Consider the following 25,408-nt stretch of genomic DNA (forward strand, 5'->3'; position numbering starts at 1 on the left):
CAGCAGCGTGTCCCAGCCACACTTGCGTTCCATTGCCATCCCCACATCCTCATGCTGCATTTGGCAGAGCAGGGACTTCAGGGTCTGCACTGCAAACCTGTGTGCAGAGCAAAGCCCAGGTCACACTGGGAGCACTGCCTCCTGCCCAGGGATGTGGCAAGGACAGGAGGACTGGGATGGAGCACCTGTTGGGGCTGGTGGCAAGGCCGTGTTGCTGCTGACATCCCTTCCAGAAGGTATCGACCTCCTATGGCATATCCAGAGTGCTGAAGAGCACTTGGAAGAGCAGATGGACAAACAGGCGGGGGAAATACACGGTCACCATCTGTGGGACACAGGGCAGCTGGAGGATCTTCCACATCACCACAGTTGCCTGCAAAGGACAAAGCCCCTCGAGACAGCGCTCAGTGCCGAGGTGTCCGTGTGGCAGGGCCCGAGCACGAGAGGGAGAGGCCCGGAGAGACGCAGGGGGAGCAGCGGGCCTGGTGGCCCTGAAGCTGCCCTGAGGCCAGGTTTCAGCCCAGCACCTGAGGCAGGGAGACGCCGTGGGGGAGGGAGGATGGAGAGCTGCTGGAGGGGTGGCCTTGGGGCCAGCAAAGGCAGAAACTCACAGCCAGGGCAAGGACAGCCGTGTGGTCCCCATCGGAGGTGCACGTGCTGTGCTCTGGCCAGCTCCCCAGCACATCGAGGAGTTCGAGCATGGCCGGCTCTGCAGTCCTGGGCGAGCACATGATGCTCTTCCACATGGCCAAAGCAGCTCTGTGGGGTCAGAGCTCTGTCTCAGAGGAGTCTGGGACACAGCAGCGTGGCCTGGGTGGCAGCGGGGAGCTGAGCTGCTCTGCCAGCCCTGCCTCTGCCCACTGCCCCTCACTGGCAGCACGCAGGCAGCCCAGCCCTGTGGGGACTGGCCCCTGAGGGGCAGGGGGGAAGCATGGCAGCACGCTGGGGGGCTGGCAGGGGCCAGGGCTGGCAAAGGGAGCAGCCAGAGGGCCCTGGAATTCTCTGTCTGTCAGAAACCTGGGACAGGCTGTACAGGCTGAAGGGCTGCTGAGCCTTGTGGACACGTGGGCCCCGTACCTGTCACACACTGGGGCCACACGCAGGAGAGCCATCACCACGTCAGAGGGCTGTGCCTCTGTCAGATCCAGAAGGGGCCTGTACAGATTGTACTCAGGAAACTCATTGGCCACGAGGATGTACCTCACCATGGCAGGCAGCTGGAGAAGGCAGGGGAGACTTGGAAAGCTGCCAGAGGGAGGAATGTGCCCAGCTGCCCCAGAGAAGTGCTTCCCTTGCCACCACACTGCCATGGCCTCAAAGGCTTCCAGGGAACAGCAGGTGTGGCTTGGGAGGCCACGCAATTGCTGGGAGGATCAAACCCTGGCCACAGGCTGCTCACTTGCTTTGGGCTGGAAGGACCCTCCTCCACAAGCATATCCAGCAGGGCAGCACTGGTCTTGCTTTTGAAGATGGGAGAGTACGCTCTGACCACAGTGCCCATGACACTGCTCTCTTCCTCCCGAGTCCTCTTCATGAATTTGCAAACCATCTGTAGCAGAAGGGTAAGAAGCCCGGGATGTTGCATGGAGTGCTCCGAGCACAGTGCTGGGCTGAGCAGTGCCAGCAGGCCCAGCCCAGGTGGGGATGGCTGCAGGTACCTGCGCTGTTCTGCGGAAGCGGCCACGGGTGCGTTCCTGCTCTCGTGTGCGCTGCACGGCTGCACCTGGCAAAGAGCGAGCGCAGCCCGAGCTGAGGGGCTGCGGGAGAGGCCGGAGAACACAGCCCAGCCCTGCGCTGCCCAGGCAGGGACAGCCCCGCGCCGCCCCAGGGCATGGAGCACGGCTGTGGGGTGTCTGCCCGGCCCCTATTCCATCCTGTCCATGGGCATGGCCCCAGGGGATGGGATGGGATGGGATGGGATGGGATGGGATGGGATGGGATGGGATGGGATGGGATGGGATGGGATGGGATGGGATGGGATGGGATGGGATGGGATGGCATGGCATGGCATGGCATGGCATGGGATGGCATGGGATGGGATGGGATGGGATGGGATGGGATGGGATGGGATGGGATGGGATGGGATGGGATGGGATGGGATGGGATGGGATGGGATGGGATGGGATGGGATGGGATGGGATGGGATGGGATGGGATGGGATGGGATGGGATGGGATGGGATGGGATGGGATGGGATGGCATGGGATGGGATGGGATGGCATGGGATGGGATGGCATGGGATGGGATGGCATGGGATGGGATGGCATGGGATGGGATGGCATGGGATGGGATGGCATGGGATGGGGCCAAGCTGGCTGCAGGCACCAGCCCTGTGGCCCAGCTCTGCCACTCACCCTTCTGTGGTGGCTGGAACTGCTCCACCTCTTCAGGCTGCTGTGCTGAGGCAGCTCCAGGGCCTTCTTTCTCCTCCTTCCCCCAGGCCAGCTTGGCCACGCTCGCAGGTCTGTGCTCTACGTCACTGCCTGGATTCATGGCTACTTGCAGAAGGTGAAAAGGAAAAGGTCCGAGTCAGCAAGTGCTGCAGTCGTGCCTTGAGGACACCGGCAAGAGTGAAGTCTTGGCAAGGCTACAGGACAGCAAGTCCTGCACTCTGGTCTTGGGGGCTCCAGCCACAAGGACAGGGGACTCCTGTCAAGGACGGTGCAAAGCAAATGCCACAATCTGCCCTCGAGGGCAGCTGCAGAAGAGATGCCTCAGGAAGGCCAGAGGTCACCAAGTGCTCTGGTCTGGCCACGAGGTCACCTGCAGGAGTAATACCTCGGGAAAGCTCCGGGTCAGCAAGGAACGAGTGGCTGTGTGAGGGCTCCTCACAGCACCGCTCTCTCCGTCCTTTCCTGTCGCGTGCACAGAGCACTGTGGAGTGGCCTTGTCACTGCCAACACCTTTGCCACAGCATGTCACAAAGGGCCCTTGGATGCCCTGTCCCGTTCCATTCCACGGTGACCATGCTGCACCGTGTCACAAAGGGCCCTTGGATACCCTGTCCCGTTCCATTCCACGGTGACCATGCTGCACCGTGTCACAAAGGGCCCTTGGATACCCTGTCCCGTTCCATTCCATGGTGACCATGCTGCACCATGTCACGAAGGGCCCTTGGATACCCTGTCCCGTTCCATGCCACGGTGACCATGCTGCACCGTGTCACAAAGGGCCCTTGGATACCCTGTCCCGTTCCATTCTATGGTGACCATGCTGCACCATGTCACAAAGGGCCCTTGCACGCACTGCCACCTGCCCTGGGGCCACCCCCAGCCCCCCAGAGTGTCCCAGGTTGGAAGGAATGCCTTGCCCCAGGTGTGTCAGACAGCCCAACAGGATCTTTAGGAACGGCTCAGACCATCAGCAAACGCTGCCCTGCTCTGCGGGCTCAGAGCAGCAGGAGCCCCCGCAGCTGCCGACGCAGCCGCGGCGGGAAGGGCACGGGGCCCTGCACAGAAGCTGGCACGGCCTCCTCGGGACACGTCCCACATGGTGGCCATCCTAAGCACGGCCGTGTGACACAGACCAGGAACGTGTGGGCCAGGGCAGGAATGCTGCTCTGAGCCTGGGGCCCGGGGAGCGCTGACATCAGCCGCTGAGGCACAGTCCCCGCCGAAGCAGAGTTCCCCTGAGCCCTGGCAGCACCGGTGCCCGTCTGCTGCCCCAGAAACCTGTGCCCCAAAAGGGCTTCTCTGCCAGAGGGCAGCCAAAGCTGGTGTGTGTTGCAGCATTTTTCAGAGAAAGAGGACATGAGTTATGAGATTTGAGCTACTCCAGTCTAGGCCTCAGATTTGGGCCTTGTGAGGCCTTCAAGCCTCTGACGCAGTTAGAAATTCAGAGCTTGGGGCGCAGATAGAAATAGTATTAAGGTGTGACGGGGACCACTGGGCTGTCTGGGTGTGAATTAGTATACGTTTATAGTGTAAGGCTCAAGCCACTTTAAGGAAAAGGTAAACAATGTTAGCCTTCCAATCAGAGTGCCTTTGTTTCTGTAAACTACGTAGAAGCTTATATAAACTACCATCTTATCTCGAATAAACGGAACATTTGATTAACCACATTGGTTCAGATCTGCGTTTGTCTTGTCCAGTTTCCCGTTTTCCTGAGATTCCCTGGCTTTTGGTGTGCACTGGGGGCTGTGCTGCGTCCTACAGGGGCTGTTGGTAGCAGCACCTGGAGCAACTGGTGGCAACTCTTGGTGCGTGTCAGATGTTGTTGCTCTTTCCTGGAATGATTCTTTCATGGAAGGGATTAGCAGCAGCACAGAAACACCAACAGCTACTCAACTTCACAGGACAAAGAGAATCCACCGAAACACTGTCATGTTTCCTTGTGCTTTTGCGTCTTTCTTGCATTCGAAAAGAAAAAGAATTGGCCCAAGCCCTGCTATTCAAATCTCCAGCTGCTGTGTGTCTTCCTGTGGCAGCTCACATGCAAACACAACTGGCTGCCTGCTCAGCTCGGCACTGGACGGCCACAAACAGGGAGGGCCCTGGTGAACATCTCTTTGGTCTGGTGGGACAGCGAGGGCACAGGAGACAAAGACTGCTCCTCCCGAGTTCATGGGGCAACAGAGAGATTTTATTTCCCACGCCCCCCCTTACACAGGGCATTTGAAAGACCAGGCCTGGAAGCTCTCATTGGTTTGAGCTCCACGCCCCTTCAGGTTCTGGCCCGTGAGGTGCCTGCAGTTTTGGGAGATATTTGATTGGTCAAGAGCCCTGTCAATCATGGTAACATCTCACCTTTCTTTATAAAATTCTGTGTATTGTTCTCTGTCACCCATCTGCAAGGGCCCTTTGCAAACATGGTGACAGAGGACAGTGTGCATCTAATTTACACTGGAGCTGCAGCATTCCCCTCCAGGAACTGTTAGGGGAGAACTCAGGCCACAGGCATAATGCTTCTCGGTTACAGATTGAACTTATCTCTAAAAGCAGAAAGCTATTTAACCCTGAGCCCATTTAGCCCTCAGAGAAAAACCCTATTTTAAAAAACAACTTTTAAGCACTTGATCCCTTGGAGAAAAACCGAACTCCCAGAAAACACTCTGTTAACAGAAAAACTGTTTGTAAACATGAGAAATAATTTGTAAACAAATCAAGTCCTTCTATGAACTGTCCATGAGGCAGGTGATCATTTGTAATGCTGTCTGGGTTTCCAGTGTCCATATTTTAGGCAGCTGTATTGTACTGTTGTAGGATTTATTGTAAAACATGAGAACAGACTCAGAGGGGAGGAGGGTGTACCCTCAATCCAACCCCTTTCCCCTTTTTTCTTTGTAAAATAAATAATAATAGGAACAGAACATGGATTTTGAATACTATTAACTTATGCAAAGTTAACTTATATCTTGAAGCAATGCAAGAATAATTGCTAGAATATTAAGAAAATACATGTTAATACACATACTAGGACTTCTTTATGATAATGATTTACTAAAATATGAATATCAATCCAATATCGATATCCAACTGAGACGGACAAAAACTCTCTAAGAGTTTAAAGTTAGAAAGTGTATGTTTATTGAGACAGCCGGGCAGTACCTGGGATAATTTCCTAATGCACAGTGCAAAAATCACAGGTGTTACAAAGCTTTTTTATTGACAGAAGTCTTGAATACACAAAATATGAATGCATATTCATATCCCTGTCACTTCCTCTGCTCTTCTTCATATGCTAATTGGCAGAAAGGCTATTAAGCATGTGTAGTTCTGCTCCCTGAAATGAGTCAGGGGTCCATTTTGGGGAGGGGTCTCCAAAATGAAGAAGTAAAATAAGTCTTCCTCGTTCTGACCTTTCTGCCTTTCCCATGCACACATGACAAATGAATCCTTGCCGTTTTCCTGTGCTTAATGGATTCCTAAAGTAGGGGAAGTCTGCAACTGTTTTTGTGTCCCTGAAATCTCTTTGTAACATTCTGTTTCTCATGATAAGCACAGCTACCCAAACATAAAGCTGAGAAGCAATGAGTTAATAGATCCTGGATATCTTATCTAAGATCCAGCTACTGTTAACTAGGAACAAAGCCTATTTATCTACTTCCGCTGAGTCAGCAACATCTAATTTAACTATCATCTTAACTTCCTAAAATTCTTAATTCTTCCAAATTAATGTCTCACTGGGAATGGGGACAGGGAATGGGAATGGGGACAGGGAATGGGAATGGGAATGGAGACAGGGACTGGGAGTGGTGATAGAGACAGGGAATGGGGACAGGGACCAGGAATGGGGACAGAGAATAGGACTGGGAATGGGGACAGGGACAGGGAATACGGTACAGGGATCGAGAATGGGGTCCGGATTGGGATGGGAACAGGACGGGAACGGGATAAGGGGGACATGGGAACAGGCAGGGGCAAGGGGAGTATGGAAGGGGAGTAAGGAATGGGGCAGCCACTGCAGGGGGACCGGGCTATGGGATGGGGACACATGGGGACAGTTCCCGGGCAGGGGGTCCTTGACCAGCTGCCCAGAACCTCCACCAGGGTCTCCCAGTGCAACTGGAGCCGCTCAGCCTGGGGTGCCCAAAGCCCTGAGCAACTCCCAGGTCCCTCCCAGGAACCCTCAAGTCTCTCAAACCCAGCATCCCCCACATCCCCTGCAAGAACCACCCCCATGTCCCCATCCTTGCCTTAGCTCAACATCTTTATTTTTACCTGCTTTTTAGAGTTTTGAAAGAGCAAAGAGACATGAAAAGATAATCCAGGGGGGCCAGGAGGATGTGGAGCCCCCAGCCAGGTGTCTTCCCATCATGGATCAGCAGCACCACGGGTCACCGGGGGTCTGCCCACCGGGCTCACTGGGGATCATCCAGCACGGATCCTCCCATGGGGGATGGAGCTGGAGCAGCGCATGGAGCTCTTCCCACACTGGGGCACTCGCAGGGCCGCCCTTCGTGGTTCCTCTGCTGGTTTGGGTCAAGGCTGAGCTGTGTGATGAGCTCTTCCCACACCTGGGACACTCGTATGGCGTGGGACATCACCAGGAGCGGGGCTGGGATGTGCCCTGGTGCCTGGGACATCACCAGGAGCGGGGCTGGGATGTGCCCTGGTGCCTGGGACATCACCAGGAGCGGGGCTGGCTCTGATGCTCTCCGGTGCCTGGGACATGACAAGGGGCGGTGCTGGCTGGGGTTTGTTTGGTGCCTGTGAAATCTCAAGGGCAGTGTCACAGGGGGGCAGCTCTCAGTGTCCCCCAGCAGGTCACAGTGTCCAGTGCAGCCCGTGCCAGCGGTCACTGCGCACACGGGGCAGGCTGGGCTGGACAGGGGACGGGGCAGAAACGCTGCCCTGGGACTGGGGTCTCCCCCTGCCTCTGGGGCACCTTGGGCAGGGCACAGGGCTGCTGCTGGGCCAGGGGGACAGGCCGTGCCCCCTGTCCCCTGCTGCTGGGCCAGGGGGACAGGCCGTGCCCCCTGTCCCCTGCTGCTGGGCCAGGGGTTCAGGCTGTGCCCCCTGACAGCTGCCCAGGCCCCTCTGGTGCCTGTCCCACATTCCTGTGGCTCCTGTTCCCACCACTCCCCACCACCTTCACTCCCTCCATCAAAGCCCCACTCAACCCCTTCACGGTGACCTCTGGAAAGAAAGAATGAAGGAAAGGAAGTGTTGTCTGTTCACCCTGGCTGGATGTCAGGCACCCACCAAAGCTGCTCTCTGACTCCCCTCCAGAGATGGACAGGAGAGAGAAAACAGAATGAAGGCTTCATGGGTTGAGCTAGGGACTGGGACAGATCACTCAGCAGATGCCATCATGGGCAAAACATTTTCAAAATTGGAGATATTAATGGAATTTATTGTTATCTGGATCAGGGCAGGACAGTGAGAAGTAAAACAAAGCTTTAAAAACACCTTCTGCCCTTCCCTCCCTCCTTCCCAGCTCTACCTCCCCCCCAGTGGGTGCAGGGAGACAGGGAATGGGGGCTCAGGTCAGTTCATCCCCTGTTGTTTCTCCTGCTGCTCGGGGAGAGGAGTCGTTCCCTGCCGTGCCAGGGGTCCCTCCTGGAGACACTTCTCCATGAACTTCTCCACGGTGAGTTCATCCCACGGACAGCAGTTCTCCACAAACTGCTGCAGCGTGGCTCGCTCCTCCATGGGCTCACAGGTCCTGGCAGGGCCCTGCTCCAGCCTGGGCTCCTCTCCAGGGGTTTGCAGGTCCCTGCCAGGTCCCTGCTCCAGCACAGGTTTCTCACGGGGTCGCAGCCTCCGCTCAGGCATCCCCCTGCTCCGGCACGGGCTCCTGCAGGCGCTGCAGGTGCATCTCTGCCCTCCGTGCCCTCCATGGGCTGCAGGGCCCAGCTGCCTCACCAGGGACTGCCCAGGGAATCTCAGGGCAATCAGCTCCAGCAGCTGGAGCAGCTCCTGCCCCTCCTGCCCTGCCCTGCCCTGCCCTGCCCTGCCCTGCCCTGCCCTGCCTTGCCCTGGGGGTGTGCAGAGCTGCTCCTCTCACATGTCCTCACCCTGCTCCTCCCTGCTCACAGTCACAGCTCCAGGATCACCCATTTTCTTAAATCTCTTATCCCAAAGGCGTTACCACCATTTCTAACTGGCCCAGCCTTGGCCAGCAGCCAGTCTGTCCTGGAGCCGGCTGGAATTGACTCTGTGGGACATGGAGGAGCAGCTGCTCTCACAGAAGGTGCTCCTAGAGCCCCTCCCTTACCAAAACCTGGCCATGCAAACCTGGTATAAGTATAGTAGGGTTTTTATTACCACTAGTAATTCTTATTATTTCTTTTATCTCTATTTTTGCTATCGATAGTACAGTTATTATTACTAGTATTTTTGTCTTTTTGACTCTATATTAATAGTGGCGAGAGTAGAGCTGAAAACAAAGGTACTTCATTGCAAGTAGCAGTTAGAGTTTTGTCAGCCTCTTGCCCTGCCCTGTTCTGTGTCATTGCTGTGTGTGAAGCTGCTGCTGCCAGGCCTCCCTATTTCCCTGGTTTGGGAAATTCCATGGCATTGCTGACATGTCAAAAAGAGAGGGCTCATTCCACTCAAAGGCATGCCCTTAGCTCTTCTAGTCCCATTATTGGAAGCTTGTTTTCTAACAGTGTTGACTTTCTCAGCTTCTGTTAATATTTGTGATTTTATACCAAAATGTTCTTGGATGTGATTGTGCAAGATTCTCTAATCAGCTTTCAGTTTGCGGGGCAGGGAGGAGCCGCAGGGGCGTTCCGAGCGCTCCTTCGGGGCAGCATTTTGTCCCGGGCCGGGGAATTCCCGCGGGCCGGGCGGGCCGGGGCCGTGCCGAGCGCCGCCGCCTTTCCCGGGAGCCGCCGGGCAGAGCTCTCCGCTCGGGGCTGTGAAAAACACCTTCACTCCCCTGTGAAAATTTAAAGAGTTTAATGCAGGACAAGAGGAGACAAGGGCCAGAGAGCAAAGGTTGTTAGGGCCGGGTGCATCTCGGCACTGAGCCGAGAGCACACGGTTATCTCCGGAGATACCCCTTGAATACCTTTTCCCTTACACCAGCCTGTTGCATATTCATAGTGCCTTATGCATAGTAAACTTTTTTCCCAAGCTAGTTTACAAATTCCAATAACTGTTTATCATGGCTCCGCCTCAGTTCCACCTTTTTAGGGCATGTGTATTCCTTGGTTTTGGTTTTGATCCTTTTCTATCATCATCTTCAGTTTTGGCCCCGGCCCACACTGCCTTCAGACGGTGAGTGCTGATGGTTGGCAGATCTGTGCAGGTGTCCTCATCCCGTGCTCACTGGATGTTATCCCATCCAAGCAGGCATTTTATCACAAGCATGCTTCTATCAGCTATGGCACTACTATGTTTGAGCTTAATGAATGAACAACAGGAATAAAAACTATATAACACATATAAAATCCAGTTGAATATTTGCAAAAAGCCAATATTATAATATGTATCTATAACAGGGCCAAGGGCCGGGTGCCCGCTCGGTGGCTCTGAGACAGCAGATTTTATTCTTTCCTGTTCCCCTGACTCTACCACCATCATATCTAGGAATAGTGCCTGTGGATTTTTTTATTGCTTTCTTGCAACTGTTTTCTCGCATGGTGACTGCCACAATCCTTGCTTTTAGTTTGGCTTTGGCACAGACTTTCTGAGCCTCCTTTAATAAATCATCTAATAATTTGTCATGGAGATCTTCAATTTTTTCCATTATCTGGCCAAGCACAAAGTTAATCCTTAACAAAGTTTTTCTCACATCAGTCTCAGGATCCACTTTGGAACACTGCCTCCTATTTCTCCCAAGTCTGTCCAACCACTCAGCCGGAGCCTCCCCCCTCCCCTGCTGTGCCCCAAAAGTCACTCAGCACTTTGCCCTGGAGATGCTGCTCCCCCTATTCCCCCAACCATCAAATAATAATACTCATTCATATGTTTTCTCCCCTCCTCATAATTTTGACCCCTCTCAGGAGGCGCAGTTGGCATTTTCTCCTCCCCAGGGGGGCCCTGTGGATTTTCTTTACTCCAGGCTTTTATGCCTGCAATTCTGATCATTTCCCTTTCTTCCAGAGAAAATAGTATCTGTATTATCGACGGTATTTCTTCCCAAGTATAAATGTTTGAACCTAAAAATTGGTCTAATTGTTCAGCAGTGCTTATGGGATCCTCCAAAATCCCTTTAATTGATTTCCCACTCCTTTTCTTTTTCTCTTTTTCCCTCTTGCTCCCCTCCCTTTTCTTTACCTGTTTTCTTATTTTTTACGTGTTTTCTGTCCCGTTTTTCAAAATCTTATCTCCATGCCTCTGTTTCCCACTTTCTCTAATAACCTGAACACCACCTTCTTTCAACTACACACGTAAAAAAATCCTTTTCCTCACAATACCATTTAATACAATACACCTCCCTCCAAGGAAATAAAGCTCAAAATAAACAATCTACATTACATATTCTTCCATGCATCGATATTTACTCACCTTTATCTCTCACTCTCACACACATTCACACCCTCAAGCCTGTTCATTCATACTTCTCGACTTCACAATACTGTTACATATACTTTGTTCACCCACACTCACTTTTATTTTCCACTCACTGTCACATCAACACAATCCACCTCCCTCCAAGGAGATAAAGTAAAGCCCAAAATAAACAATCTGCATTACATATCCTCCCATTCATCTACATTTACTCACTTTTATTTTTCACTCACTCTCACATACAACAAGAAGATATTTTTTACTTTCAAACAGTCTACATTACATATCTACACCCTGAGTGCTGTTGGAATGTTAATCCCTCAAACCAGCAGGTTTGAATCCTGGATGCCCTTGGGCACTCTTATCCCTCAATCCGGCACTCCACGGGGTTCCTCTTCTTCCTAAGATCCAGTCCCAGTTTCTCTGGGAGGGATTCTCTCTTTTTTATCACTCCCTTGGTCTCTTTACTGGCCGTTTTTCACATGAAAAAGACGAAAAGCAGCATGAGAGACTACAGCAATCACTTGGCAAGTCTGGGATACCCAGCAGCTTCTGTCACACACATTCATTCCCCCCTTATCCGCCCCATCCCAACAAATTCTCACCTATCCTTTGTCCTTGGGTCTTAGTTCTTCGTGTACACTTTAGTCTTGGGGTTAATTACTGTGGTTTTAGGGAATGCTTTCCCTTTTCTTTGTTTTATTGTCTCCTTTTGCCCATAGATCATAACCTGTGTCTGGTCACACACCAGGGGAACAGAGCGAGGCTGCCTAAATAGGGCAGGACCCGTCTTCCTCACCCTGACTCTCCAAGGCCCCGGCAGAGAGGTGTTAAAAACCATCCTACCATAATTGTGAAAAACGCCAATCACTTGGCTAAAATTTTTAATAATAATAACATGGTTATTAAAATAGTAATACAATTAGAGTAATAAAAATTTAGAGTTAGGACAATTACAAGACAATAAAAAGCAAAGAATTAAGGATGTCCAGATGCTCTGGGGCACTTAAGCCACAACAAGCATACCTTGTGAACAAAGGAATCACCCTTAAAACTACACTATTGCATATTCATATATCCTTCATGGTTATGCATACATTCTATTTAAAACAAGAAACTCTGTCTGTTATATGCCAACTGTTTCCTTTAATCCCCATGGCGTCTTCGAGTCTGAGCAAGGCCTGAAGAAATTAGCTTCTTCTGACAAGAAAACCATAAATTCCTCTTCTTTGGAAGATTTAGGTGTTCTGTGATGGTTATGTCAAAGCGAGTATGTCATTCCTTAAAAGAAAACCCAGATACATAGTTTCTATTTTAACTACTAAAGCTTCAATTTAACTACACAACTACATTTACAGTACTATTAAAATGTTAATACAGCACTACTATTCAAACTAACATATGTGCATTTTTCATCTTGGGCGTCTGGTGGAGTATCCCCGGAAAGTGCCCATCTCTGCAGGGAGACACGTTTTTTCAATTGTAAATTAGGTCTTTCTTTCTCTGTCATCTGTGGTTTCCAGTCTTTCCCGGCTGGGTCTTCAGGTCTTTTAAAACTTTAAGAATCTTTTTCTACTAGCACAACTGACTTCATGTATATTTTACATAATCACGAATTATTCCACAATTTATATTACAATGGGGCTGCACAGATCCCCCTGCAGGTCCGTGGGGATGCAGATGTTAGGAAAATAAGGCCTTTTTGTTCATAATATAGAGTTTTTACATCCATAAAATAGAATTTTTACTTAGAGTTTTCACTTGTCTGAATATGTTCTCATTTTGCCAGGCATTCCAGTGGGTATCTCTCAAGGACAATTCCGTTACAAACTGTTTTAGGGAGTTGAAACTGATTTAGGGAGTTGATGTTGCTAGGCACCTAAGCACCTAAGCGAGTATCTTTCAAGGACAGTTCCGTTACAGACTTAGCAAAACATGTACGACTTAGCAAAACATGTACTCTTGTGGAATGCAAGTAAACGTGCCTAGAGATAACATTTCTTGTTTTGAGAGGATTCCCAGATCACAGGGACAACCTTGAGGAAGACTACTGGCCTTCATCCCACGACCACCAAAAGGCAGAAAACGACCACCTAGCAACAAGGTGCACCTGCGCAGAAAAGACACCAGAACGTCACACATCCGGAAGAGAAGACCCAATAAGTTGGGGGGGAACGGGGCACGAAAACGCGGTAGTTGGAATAACTGCTGCCCAGCGCGCTGATTTGCTTTCGTTTCCTACCATTAATAAATCTTTTTAATTGGATTGGAAAGCCTATTGTGCTCGTTCATAACAATTTGGTGCCGTGACTCGGATCGGGGATCTGGGGAACCTCTCTCTGAGAGGGGCGCCATGATTCCGCTCCTTTGAGCGGACTCAGACCGGGGTTTCTACCCTCATCCCGACCGACGAACCTAAAAGCCTAGAAAGCGAAAGCAAAAAAAGGGAAGCGGGCCCAGGGTACCCCTTAAATTTTGTGCACAAAGTCCGGACGAAGACGCAGGACGCGTAAGTATAGAGGGACCCGTCCGGGCGGGGTTCGGGATCCCGGAGTACGGCGAGTGTGTGTGTGAATGAGAGGAGAACCGGCAGCCGGATTCTCCAAGCAAGTGTGGACCCTTAGTAGTGCGTTTTCCAGAGCTCGCGAGGGCCTGGGCCACGAACCAGGGGAAGCGATTGTGCTGTCGTGAGTGATTGAAGGTACTCCGGAGGACATGGGGCAGGGGAAGAGTAAGAGTAAATCCCCCTCCCCAGTGGGGGTAAAACTTCCCCCAATTCCTAAGGATAGTCCCTTAGGGTTTATGCTGGCAAATTGGGAGCACTTTCCAGGAGCACCTGGGAAGGATAAGGCAAAGATGATACACTATTGCATAGAAGTATGGGGAGGACAAGAGATTTCTAAAGGTGTTTTTTGGCCCATCTTTGGGTCCTCAGAGGACTGGGTAAAGCAACTGTTAAATGGTTGGATAAACACTAAACAACCTTCTAACCCTGAGGAGAGTGCCTATCCCCGAGTCTGGACAGAAAAGCCGGAGGTGCTCGTGTTTAAACTCTCGGGGGTTTCAGGAGGAAAGAAAAAGAAGGGGCGAGCGGAAGAAGTAATTATTGCACCCCCGCCCTACATTCCCCCTGCGCCAGATGCACCCCCTCCTCCTCCACAATCGGATGAGGAAGAATCAGACTCAGACTCTGATCAACCCTCAGGCTCGCGTGGTCCTCTTACCCGAAGTAAGACGCGAGGCAAACTATTCCCTTTAAGGGAAATGCCCATGGGCGGACCACAGCCGGGGATTGGATTCATTTCGGTGCCCTTGAGTTCAGGGGATGTTAGAGACTTTAAGAAGGAGATGGGAAATTTGTTAGAAGACCCCCTGGGCGTGGCAGAGCGGGTGGATCAATTTTTAGGTCCTAATATATACACTTGGGAGGAATTACAATCTATACTTAACATTTTATTCACGGTTGAGGAAAAGAACATGATAAGAACTGCTGGTATGCGGGTCTGGGATGCTCAACCTGCACATGCCCAGCAGCGGGCCGATACCAAATGGCCTCTCGAGAATCCCAATTGGAATAACCAGGATCCGGTCCATAGAGCTAACATGCGGGACTTTCGGACCATATTAATTGATGGCATAAAAGAGTCCGTTCCTAGGGGCCAGAACATAAATAAAGCATTTAATGACAGACAAAAGAAGGATGAAACCCCCACTGAATGGTTGGAGAGGTTAAGGAAAAGTTTTCAGCTGTACTCGGGGTTAAACCCGAATGACCCAATGGGACAGGCAATTCTTAAAGTCCAGTTTGTCTCTAAGTCCTGGGATGATATTAGAAAAAAGATACAGAAAATGGATGATTGGCAGGACAGGGGTTTAGAGGAATTATTGCGAGAAGCACAGAAGGTTTATGTCCGAAGAGAGGATGAAAGTCAGAAGAGGCAGGTGAAAATGATGGTTGCTGCGGTAAGGGAAAGCAGGCGGGCGGAGGAAGGACAGAAGAGAGTCACTCGGAATAGGGAGGGTGACAAGGGAAAGGTAGGAGAAAGGGTGTGTTATTATTGTGGTAAGAAGGGACATTTCAAAAAGGAGTGCAGAAGGAGGCTTAAGGACGAGGAGGAGTTCAAAATCGAATAGGGGAGTCAGGGGCTCTATTTTATGGGGACCGGGAAACATCAAAAAGAGCCCTTGATAAAATTGAAGGTGGGTCCCCAGAGCCAAGAAATAAATTTCTTGGTTGATACGGGGGCAGAGAGATCTACTATTCAATTCCTGCCTCAGGGCTGTAATTTATCGAAACAGACAGCTCGGACAGTAACAAAAGCCTTGCTGGAAGAAGTAATACCTAGATATGGGGTCCCAGAGACAATAGACTCTGATAAAGGCCCCCATTTTACTTCAAAAATAACACAGATGCTAGCAGAAGCTCTGGGCATAAAATGGGAACAACATACCCCCTGGCATCCACAGAGTTCGGGGAGGGTAGAAAGAATGAATGGAGAAATTAAGAAACAACTCACCAAATTAGTACTAGAAACTAAACTATCCTGGATAAAATGTCTGCCGTTGGCATTATTAAATGTTCGAACTCAGCCACGAGCTGATATAGGACTGTCCCCATTTGAAATGTTGTATGGGATGCCCTATTCCCTAGAAAAAGTTCAAACTAATCCTAACATTACTGATCAAAGTATTAATAAATATTTAACCACTTTAATGAAATATAAAAAACAGTTATGGGAAAAGGGGATGTGGGCCCAAAGACCACCCCTAGATCTTGTGTTACACCAGGTACAACCCGGCGACTGGGTCCTCATCCGAAGCTGGAAAGAAGATTCAATCACCCCAAAGTGGGACGGACCATACCTGGTTTTAATCACCACTGACTCCGCAGTAAAAAGGACTTACAAATAATTTTCATGAACACTATCAACTCTAAGGACATTTGGGTTGGGGATAACTGGGGACTGCAAGTACAACTGGTGGGAGAAACAAAACCCCCAGGATACTGTAAACGTCTAGAGGATTCAGCCCAGCAGCCCTTTTATCGGTTCATCCGACTTGAAAAAGAGCAGAAACCTTGGGAGGGGGAGGGCCATGCTGAACATCAAAGTATTAGAGTAAAGTGTAGCTGGTTAGATTGTCATTGTTACCCTTTTGCCTGTTTTTCCTGCAAAATCTGTAAAGGATTGTGGTGGGCTCACTGCAGAAAGGGGAGAGCTCCAAAAAGTATATGTCAACGCTGTTGGCTGGAGCAGCGCAAATTGACATCTGAAGTACTAAATTACAAGGTTGCCACTCGGGAATTGACTAAAGGATCCCCTGAGTGGTGGGAGATTTTCGTAAAAGGAATAAACCCTGAATTCCACTGTTACCATTCCAATGAACCCCTGGGTCCATTCCTCACGGATATAGTCCAGGTCAAGTGTCGCAAATTAGTCAAAAGGCTCAGGTGCGACACCCCGCAGTTGAATACGAAAAACTGGAACTCCCGGAGGTCAAAGTGGGAGAGAGGGAACAATCCCACCCCTGAAGAATATCTCTGCTGTCGAGAAGATGGCTTACCCTGTAACTTGTAGCAACCAAGTTGACAGGCGAGACAGAGAGGTAGGTAGTGGGGATGAGGGGCCCTCCCAAACCTTGAAAAAGAACGTAAATCATCATGGGTATGAAAATGGTAACAACGGAAGAAGGGAAAATGGGAATGTAAAACTGAGCATGATAAGTAACATCCTCCCCTGCAGTGCGTATCACTCAATCCTACGGGTTTTTATGTTTGTATGGCTTCCCCTCCAGAGTGCCACAGTTAATATACATGAACCCTTTAAATGGACCTTAAGCAGATGGGAGGATCACGATACCCGTCATATTTTACAGACAATAACGGGACCTGGAACACCGAGCTTTAAAATTGGGATCTGTGATCTAACTCGAAGTTTAAAATGCGGGCAGCTGTTAAATTTAACAAGCTTCTATATGTGCCCTGCCTCGAACCCAGGGAAGCAATACTGTAATTACCCTAGACATTATTACTGCGCCTATTGGGGCTGTGAAACAATAGCATCAGCGTGGGCTCCGGGTGGAGGATTAGACAAATATTTAAAGGTAGGGCATGGACCAGCAGGGTGTAAACGACCACGAGAGTGGCCTTGGACTGGGAAAAACTTACTTGGGAACTGCACCTTTCTTTACCTAAATGTCACTCAACCAACTGATTCTGGATGGTTAATAGGCAAAACATGGGGGGTTAGGCATTGGATAGAAGGACATGATCCAGGAAATCTGATACAAATAAAAAAGGAGGTAGCTCCACATGACCCTAGTCCTATAGGCCCAAATCCAGTAATAAGCAATGACTTAAAGGAGAGTAATAAAACCAGAGATAATGTTATAAAATCAAACAAAAATAATCAAGAACCTCAGCTATTAGTGCAGAAGTATACAACCTTATGGAAAATTATGCAAGCTACTTTTGGAGTTTTGAATCATACTTATCCTAACTTAACCAAGGGATGTTGGCTTTGCTATATGATAAATCCACCCTTTTATGAAGCTATTGGGATTACATCTGAAGCAAGAGAAATAAATGGTACAAATCCAAAGGAGTGTCTCTGGAGAAAGGGAGGAGATAGTGTTTCAGGCATTACACTGTCCCAGGTTAGTGGACAAGGAAGGTGTGTAGGGAAGGTTCCAGCAGATATGCAACACCTCTGCAACACGACAATGAGCATTAGCAGAACAGACAAGCCTTCTGATTGGCTTATGCCAGCAGTCAATACTAAATGGGTATGTCAACAACTTGGAGTTACACCCTGCCTATCGGTAAAAGCCTTTAATAATTCAGACTTCTGCATTCAAGTTCTAATAATCCCCAGAATCGTATACCATCCAAAAGAATACGTACTAGAACATCAAATGACCCCTGAACACTACCTGGCTAAAAGGGAACCACTTACAGCACTAACGGTAGCAATTTTGCTCAGCATAGGAGGTGCGGGAGTAGGAACAGGGGTTGCCTCCTTAGTGAGTCAAAACCAGGGTATGAAAGCTCTGCGCACATCTGTAGATGAAGATCTGAGTAGAATAGATAAAGCCATAAGTGAACTAGTTAAATCAGTGAAATCCCTTTCTGAGGTAGTCCTCCAAAACCGAAGGGGATTAGATTTGTTATTCTTACAGCAGGGTGGGCTTTGTGTTGCTTTGCAGGAAGAATGCTGCACTTATGTAGATCACACGGGTATTGTAAAAGACACGATGGCTGAATTACGCAAACAAATAGAACAACGAAAAAGAGAAAGAGAATCCCAGCAGAGTTGGTATGAATCCTGGCTCACCTATTCTCCCTGGCTAACCACTCTATTATCCACCCTTGCAGGACCAGTAATTTTACTAATTCTAGTACTTACTTTTGGGCCATGTATTCTTAACAAGCTTATTACACTAGTGAAAAATAGATTAGAAGCTGCACATTTAATGATGGTAAAACCAAAATACGAGCCACTTAGCGAAGTAGAAACTGAAGATTATTTAGAATTAAGCAAAAGGGAATTAGAGCGCTTTAGTGAACAAAAAGAGGTTTAAAATAAAAAGGGGGGATATTGTTAGGAAAATAAGGCCTTTTTGTTCATAATATAGAGTTTTCACATCTATAAAATAGAATTTTCACTTAGGGTTTTCACTTGTCTGAACATGTTCTCATTTTGCCAGGCATTCCAGAATATCTCTCAAGGACAACTTCGTTACACACTGTTTTAGGGAGTTGAAACTAATTTAGGGAGTTGAGGTTGCTAGGCACCTAAGCACCTAAGCGAATATCTTCAAGGACAGTTCCGTTACAGACTTAGCAAAACATGTAATCTTGTGGAATGCGAGTAAACGTGCCTAGAGATAACATCTCTTGTTTTGAGAAAATTCCCAGATCACAGGAACAACCTTGAGGAAGACTACTGGCCTTCATCCCACGACCACCAAGAGGCAGAAAACGACCACCTAGCAACAGGGTGCACCTGCGCAGAAAAGACACCAGAACGTCACACTTCCGGAGGAGAAGACCCAATAAGTTGGGGGGGAATGGGGCACGAAAATGCGGTAGTTGGAATAACTGCTGCCCAGCGCGCTGATTTGCTTTCGTTTCCTACCATTAATAAATCTTTTTAATTGGATTAGAAAGCCTATTGTGCTCGTTCATAACACATTCTATTTAAAACAAGAAACTCTGTCTGTTATATGCCAACTGTTTCCTTTAATCCCCATGGCGTCTTCGAGTCTGAGCAAGACCTGAAGAAATTAGCTTCTTCTGACAAGAAAACCATAAATTCTTCTTCCCTGGAAGATTTAGGTATTTTGTGAGGGTTATGTCAAAGCGAGTAACCCATTCCTTAAAAGAAAACCCATATATACAGTTTTTATTTTAACTACTAAAGCTTCAATTTAACTACACAACTACATTTACAGTATGATTAAAATGTTAATACAGCACTACTATTCAAACTAACATATGTGCATTTTTCACCTTGGGCGTCAGGTGGAGTATCCCCGGAAAGTGCCCATCTCTGCAGGGAGACACGTTTTTTCAATTGTAAATTAGGTCTTTCTTTCTCTGTCATCTGTGGTTTCCAGTCTTTCCCGGCTGGGTCTTCAGGTCTTTTAAAACTTTAAGAATCTTTTTCTACTAGCACAACTGACTTCATGTATGTTTTATATAAGCACGAATTATTCCATAACATATATTACAATGGGGCTGCACAGATTCCCCTGCAGGTCCGTGGGGATGCAGAGATCCCCGTGCAGGTCCGTGGGGATGCAGAGATCCCCCTGCAGGTCCGTGGGGATGCAGAGATCCCCCTGCAGGTCCGTGGGGATGCAGAGATCCCCCCGCAGGTCCGTGGGGATGCAGAGATCCCCCTGCAGCCCCTGGAGGAGCCAGGCTGGAGCTCGGGGATGCCTGAGAGGAGCTGTGACCCCGTGGGCAGAGGGGCCCCGCTGGAGCAGCCTGGCCTGGCAGGACCGAGCCCGTGGCACAGTGACCCACGCTGCAGCACTTGGAGGGGGCTGTGGCCCAGGGGATGGACTCGGCTCGGAGAAGTTCCTGGAGAAGTCTCGGCTGGGAGAGAGCGCAGGGTGCAGCAGGGAACGACTCCTGTCCCTGAGCAGAGGGAGAAGCCGCGGGGGATGAGCTGAGCACGGCCCCATTCCCTGTCTCCTGCCCTGCCGGGGGAGGAGGTGCAGCTGGGAGCAGGGAGGCGTGGGGAAAGCTGCATTTAAGGCTCTGCACTGACTTCTCCTCATCCTGCTCTGAGTCTTTGGAGTTTTCTGCCAGAAATCTCTCCCCTCCCCCGCTCACCCACAGGGCTTTGGGCAGGTTTCCCTTTTTGGGGGCAATCAAAGCGAAGCACCGATGCACTAATGAGGGGCAGGAGAAGGGAGGCTCCCGGGCTCCCCGCAGAGCCGGAGGCACGGAAGGCGCAGGGCCGGGAAAGCCGTGGCGGGAGGTGCGGAGAAGTTTGTTTGTGTGGGCAGCTCAATCCCGCCTCGGGCCCGGGCCCGTCCCGGGGCTGTTGCTCATCTCCGGCTTTGCCCTCACGCAGCGCGGGGGGCCCTGAGAGCGCGGGGCGAGTCTGGGCCGTGCGCAGAGCCCGCCCCCAGCTCGCTGCCATTGGCCGCTGGTGCCGTCAGTCGCGGTTGCGGCGCGCTGATTGGTGGGAGCGGGGCGCAGCACGGCCCCGGCGGCGGGCTGAGGGCGGCCGTGGGCGGGCAGCGGCGCCATTGGCGCCAGGAGCGTCTGTGCGGGCCCGGGAGCGGCGGCAGCGGCCGGAGCGCGGTGAGGCGGCGTCGGCGGAGCTCGGAGGCGGCCCCGGCGCAGGTGGGAGCCGCGCTGGGTTCTGCGGGGGCTCGGGGCTGGCTGCGGGCGGAGGGGGCGGCAGGGGGCTGCGGCGGGTCGGTGGTGCCGTGTCCAGCCCGTGCCGGCCCCGGGCTGAGGGCGCGGCGGGAGCGGCTGCCCGCGGTCTCCTTCCCGCCGGGGCCTGGGCAGGAGCCGCTGCCGGAGCAGCGCTGGCTCGGCCCGGCTGCTGTGGGTAGGACCGAGGGGGCTGCCCCGCGGCCGGGAGCGTGCGGGGAAATTCCCGTCGCCGGAGGTTTCTGTGGCCGGAGGAGAGCGAGGAGTCCTGTAAAAGTGACTTTATTGCCGAGCACGGGGAGAGGCCGTGGGGCATTTGCCGTGCGCTCTCTGCCATGGTTGTAGTCCGCAGCCTCCTTTTTATCCTCATTTTCCCGGCCGCATCTCCCTCTGCCTTTGCCCACGGGCTGAGGTCCTTGGAAGGTTCAGACTTCCCGATGCGCCTGCTGCCTGTCCTCGTTAATATGCACCCTCCTTTTGTATACCAGCCGATATTCATGGCTCTGTTAAGTCTTTGTTCTCCTCGACGTTTGGGTATGTAGCGGGACTTTGAGTAGCTGTGTGGGTCAATTTTTGACATTTATTGGAACTGAGGGTTTCTCCCGTAGCTTCCTTATCTACAAGTGCCTGGCTCTCTCTCCAGGCAGATTCACTCCTCAACTCTGTTTTGTTCTTCCCGCGTCCTCTTTGGTTTTGGGATTATTCTCGGTGCCCTCATTCCCTGTCCTTTTGTAGCCGTTTGTGGATCAGGAGGCCTGGCTGCCACCTGCATCCCCTGGCTCAGCTGCTGGATGAGCTGCACTGCCAAGGTGTGGATCATGGTGAAAAGATGAGAGTTGCTGCAGCACAGAAGAGGAGAAGCAGCATTTGTTTAACCCCTGGTGTGCCGGGGAGACACGAAAGCATGTCCCATTCCCATCCTTTCCATGTTTGGACCAATACATAAACTGCTCTCCTATTTCCTTTGTTATCTTTCTCAGGACTTTACCTTTGTCATCTCTTTGCCAACAGCAGTTTGAGCCATTTAGTTTTGCCCAAACTCCCTTTTTTTCTGCTCACAGATAATCTGATCTCATCCCCTGGTGAAATGTTGTGTTCCTCTTTCAGTGGATTGGTCAGCAGGAAGGTCAGGAGCTGGAGCTGTCTGGTTGGTTCTTCTTTTGAGGACAGCTTGTAATCTAATGATGCCATTGAAATTATAAAAGGGTTCTTTGCTTCCTGATATGAATTGGTTTGGGTTCCCAGGGGCAGGTCCGTGGTGTTGTAGGATTTGTTCTGGCGGCTCTTCATCTTTTCCCCATTTCCGGGTGCTCCCTCAAGCTGGGGCTGCATGAATGACTGCATTTTTCTAAATACAGCATCAAATACTTGAATTTCAACTAATTTCCCTGAACTTGTTCTAGCAAAAGCCCCAGTGCTCTGATACACCCTGTACAGCACAGACAGTGGCAGCAGATGTTGGAGTGGGCAGGGGGATGATCCCCCCTTATTTTAGTGAAGTTTTCACAACATTCTCCATTTGCTGTTTCCCTTTGCAGCCTCAGCCATTTCTGTTTCAGAGTCAGATCCTCACCATGGGCTCTGCCTTCAGCCGTGCAGATTCCATCTGTGCAAGCAGGCAGAGCTTGGGGTGAGGGGCAGAGGGAATCAGCCAATTCCTGCCCCAGGCCAGAAGAGCCAGGTACATTGTCCCCACTCTGCCCCGGCAGTGTTAATTTACATTTCTAAAGCTCCTCTCCTGGGTGCCTGTTTATGAGTTAAGGGGGTCACTTTTGAATCTCTTCTAGTTTTGCAAAATGCAGCCAGAAGCTGAACATCGAAGAACCCAGACCAAAATTTTGGTATCTCTAAGAGTCACAGAAACATACACAAAAAAAAATCTTGATGGCCCAAGAATTTCTTTGGCGTGGCCCTATTTAACATTCACCTACAATTCCAATTTCTTTTCTGAAAGAAAATTTCTTTTCTGAGTCCGAAAAGAGCCACAGCTGAGGCATCAATATTTTTGGTTTTTCATTTTCTCAAGTTTTATTCACTTTCTCCTGTCCATACCACAGCATGGAGGCTGTCTGGGGTTACAAAGTCCTACAATGTTCTGGCTGGAACAGAGAATCCTCAATCCAGACTGTGTCATTCCCTATTAATTCTCAGACTTGTCTCTGCTCCTTTTTTCTCCTGGATAACGTTACTTCTGAGATTGCCCACACCTTCTCTGGGTCATTCAACCACAAAACTTCAGTCAAAATATGTCCCAAATATTTAACGTTTTTCTCCACCATTTGCACTTCTTGCCTTTATACTCAAAAGTTGTTTTTTATCTAGAAAATTCAGCCATTTCATAGAGGCTTTGTCTTCCACTTGTTCTTGTCCTCCTCATTGGAGCCATCAGATTCCCTGCGTGGCAGGACAGGAGTGCTGTAGGGAGACATCCCTGGCTCCAAGAGCCCTGCCTTTAGCAGGGACTCCATACCAGGCTGTGAGCCCTTCCTTCCCTCCCCTGGAACAGGGTGTTGCTTTTAGCCCCCACTTGTCCTGGTTGCTTCCAAGTAATTTGGAGAGGCTCCACATCAAATTTTCCCTCTGGGGCTGCCCACACCTCTGGGTTCCCTTCAGCATAGCCCGTGCCAGACATTTGACACAAAGGTACAGCAGCAATAGCCTCTGTATCACCTTTTACAATATTACAATGCCACCATCAAATTCCTTCCTAGTTAATTACAATCACAGTAGGAAGAGAAAGAAATTAGTTTATTTCAAACCTATCCTCCAAAGCTCCTAATAGTGATTGAACAAATGACACCAGCTCAGCTTTCCCAGTTATTCCCTTAATAATGAAAACATTCCTTTACAATGTTCCCCCCTTAGGTGTAAGATTCAGAGTGGATGGAGAGGCCCCTGTGTCCATCAGGAGAGGCCTCCTCTGGATGCAGACCCAGCCTGGATGTTCTCCAGGGCTGCAGTGTGGTGGGTCCCCGGTGGGATGGGAGCTCAGAGAGCCCTGACAATCCATGTCCATGCAGGGGTGGACTCGCTCCTCCTGAGGGTGCTGCTGTCTGTGCTTGCAGTGTCCTTGTGGGCTGCAGCTGGAGCCCTGACTCCTTCCCAGGGGCTGTTTGGGTGGGCTCTGCCCTGGCCAGGAGGGCAATGCCTCTGCCAGGTGCTTGTGGCCGACGCCGTCCCCTGGGTGCTGGGGCCCCCTTGGGCCCTGGGGTTGGTCCCTCAGGGGCTGTGGGAACTCTGCCATGGCCTTTGCCTTCAGCTTGGCCTTTTGCTCATCCCTCCTTGCCTTCAGCTGCTGTGCCTTTGTGCCCAAGTGCTGCAGGGCCTTCTTGTGCCACTCCTGCAGCCCCGGTCACTGCCTGTGGGTGCTCATCCTCTGAGAGCTGCTGAGCTTTCTGCAAAATCTTTCCTGTCTGCAGGGACCCAAACCAAATCCTTCACAGAAAATCCTGATCCTTCATGTACCATCATGTCATGTTTTGATGCTGGCACAATGCCTATGTCCCCATGGAAATCCAGCTTCCCAAATAAGTGCTGTGAGATGCAATAAGGAACAGAGCAGAGCAGGCCTAAGCTGAGAGATAAAGGAGAAAGAACTTTATTAAGCTACTACTATAATAAAAGATACACACTACATCCAAAATTAAAACCTTCCAAAACATTCCTCCTCCCTGCACCCAAACTCCAGCAAATCACAGTGGGACACAACTTGGACCCTCAATCAGGTCATCACCTTTCAGATTATCAATACTCAGTCTATCAGGGGAGAGAGGAGTCTCTCCTGCACCACAGACCCCCAGGAAACACAATTGCCACCTCTCGTGTTTCCATGTCACACATGGCACTGCCCAGGGAAAATGTGCTAGTGTGACACTCTCCTTGCCATGTCACAGTGCCCTCACCGCCGTGCATGGACAGACTGCTCATAGGGCTCCTTTAAGGATGCTTTGCCAAGGAACAAAAGAAACAACAGTTCAGTTTTCATTTTGGGGACACAGTCCCCCCCCATTTTCCTCCTCCCCTGGGGCTGAGGGTGCAAACGGAGATCTTCTTCTTCCTGAAGACAGAGGGCATCACCACACCCTCCTCAGCTTTCCTCTGTTCACTCCATTCCTGTGCTGGAATTTGCTGAAGCAGGTCTCTTGGCTCACCATTGCATCCCCCTAAAGATGCTGTCTCTGTTGCAGGAGAAACTGGTTCAGTCAATGGCTTACAAGAAAAGTCCAGCCAAAAGCCACTTCATCATCTCCCCCCCAACCTTCTTTCCCTAACATCTCAGGTCCCAGACTGTCTCTTTTCTCTTTCAAGGTGAGGAGGAGTAATATTTCACAAAGCTTTCATTTCCCAGGAAAGGGTTAAAAGTCTTGGGCTCCCCTGACTGCTGAAATCTCAGCCCAGACCCCAACTCCCAGGGCTGGGCACCTTCCCCCCGCTTCTCCTTCTCCTCTGCCAGTGAATTTCCAGGTGCCCTCAGCCTCTCTGTCTGATTCCCTCCAGTGGTGTGGGGGCGTGGGGAACAAAGACATCTCAGGTTTCCTCCCCCTGGCCTATCCCTCCCAGGCCGCAGGGCTTCCATTCCCCCACCCAGCCCGTGGTGGGCGGGGAGAGTCTGCACT

At 50.5% G+C, this 25,408-nt stretch overlaps 2 protein-coding genes across 2 annotated transcripts in view; one reads left to right on the forward strand and one right to left on the reverse strand.

The window, feature by feature from the left end:
• The window catches only part of LOC105760508 (uncharacterized), a 483,916-nt gene that overhangs the window by 218,626 nt on the left and 239,882 nt on the right, over window positions 1–25,408 (reverse strand). The gene's annotated exons all lie outside the window — the stretch shown is intronic.
• LOC140681225 (uncharacterized) overlaps window positions 1–25,408 on the forward strand; it is a 77,945-nt gene that overhangs the window by 49,302 nt on the left and 3,235 nt on the right. The window contains exon 4 of the mRNA XM_072920687.1: window positions 7,967–7,973. Within this exon, the coding sequence (XP_072776788.1) occupies window positions 7,967–7,973 (7 nt within the window). The remainder of the gene's footprint in view (window positions 1–7,966; window positions 7,974–25,408) is intronic.

This window comes from Taeniopygia guttata, chromosome 33, assembly GCF_048771995.1.
Source record: "Taeniopygia guttata chromosome 33, bTaeGut7.mat, whole genome shotgun sequence".
Lineage (NCBI taxonomy): Eukaryota > Metazoa > Chordata > Aves > Passeriformes > Estrildidae > Taeniopygia > Taeniopygia guttata.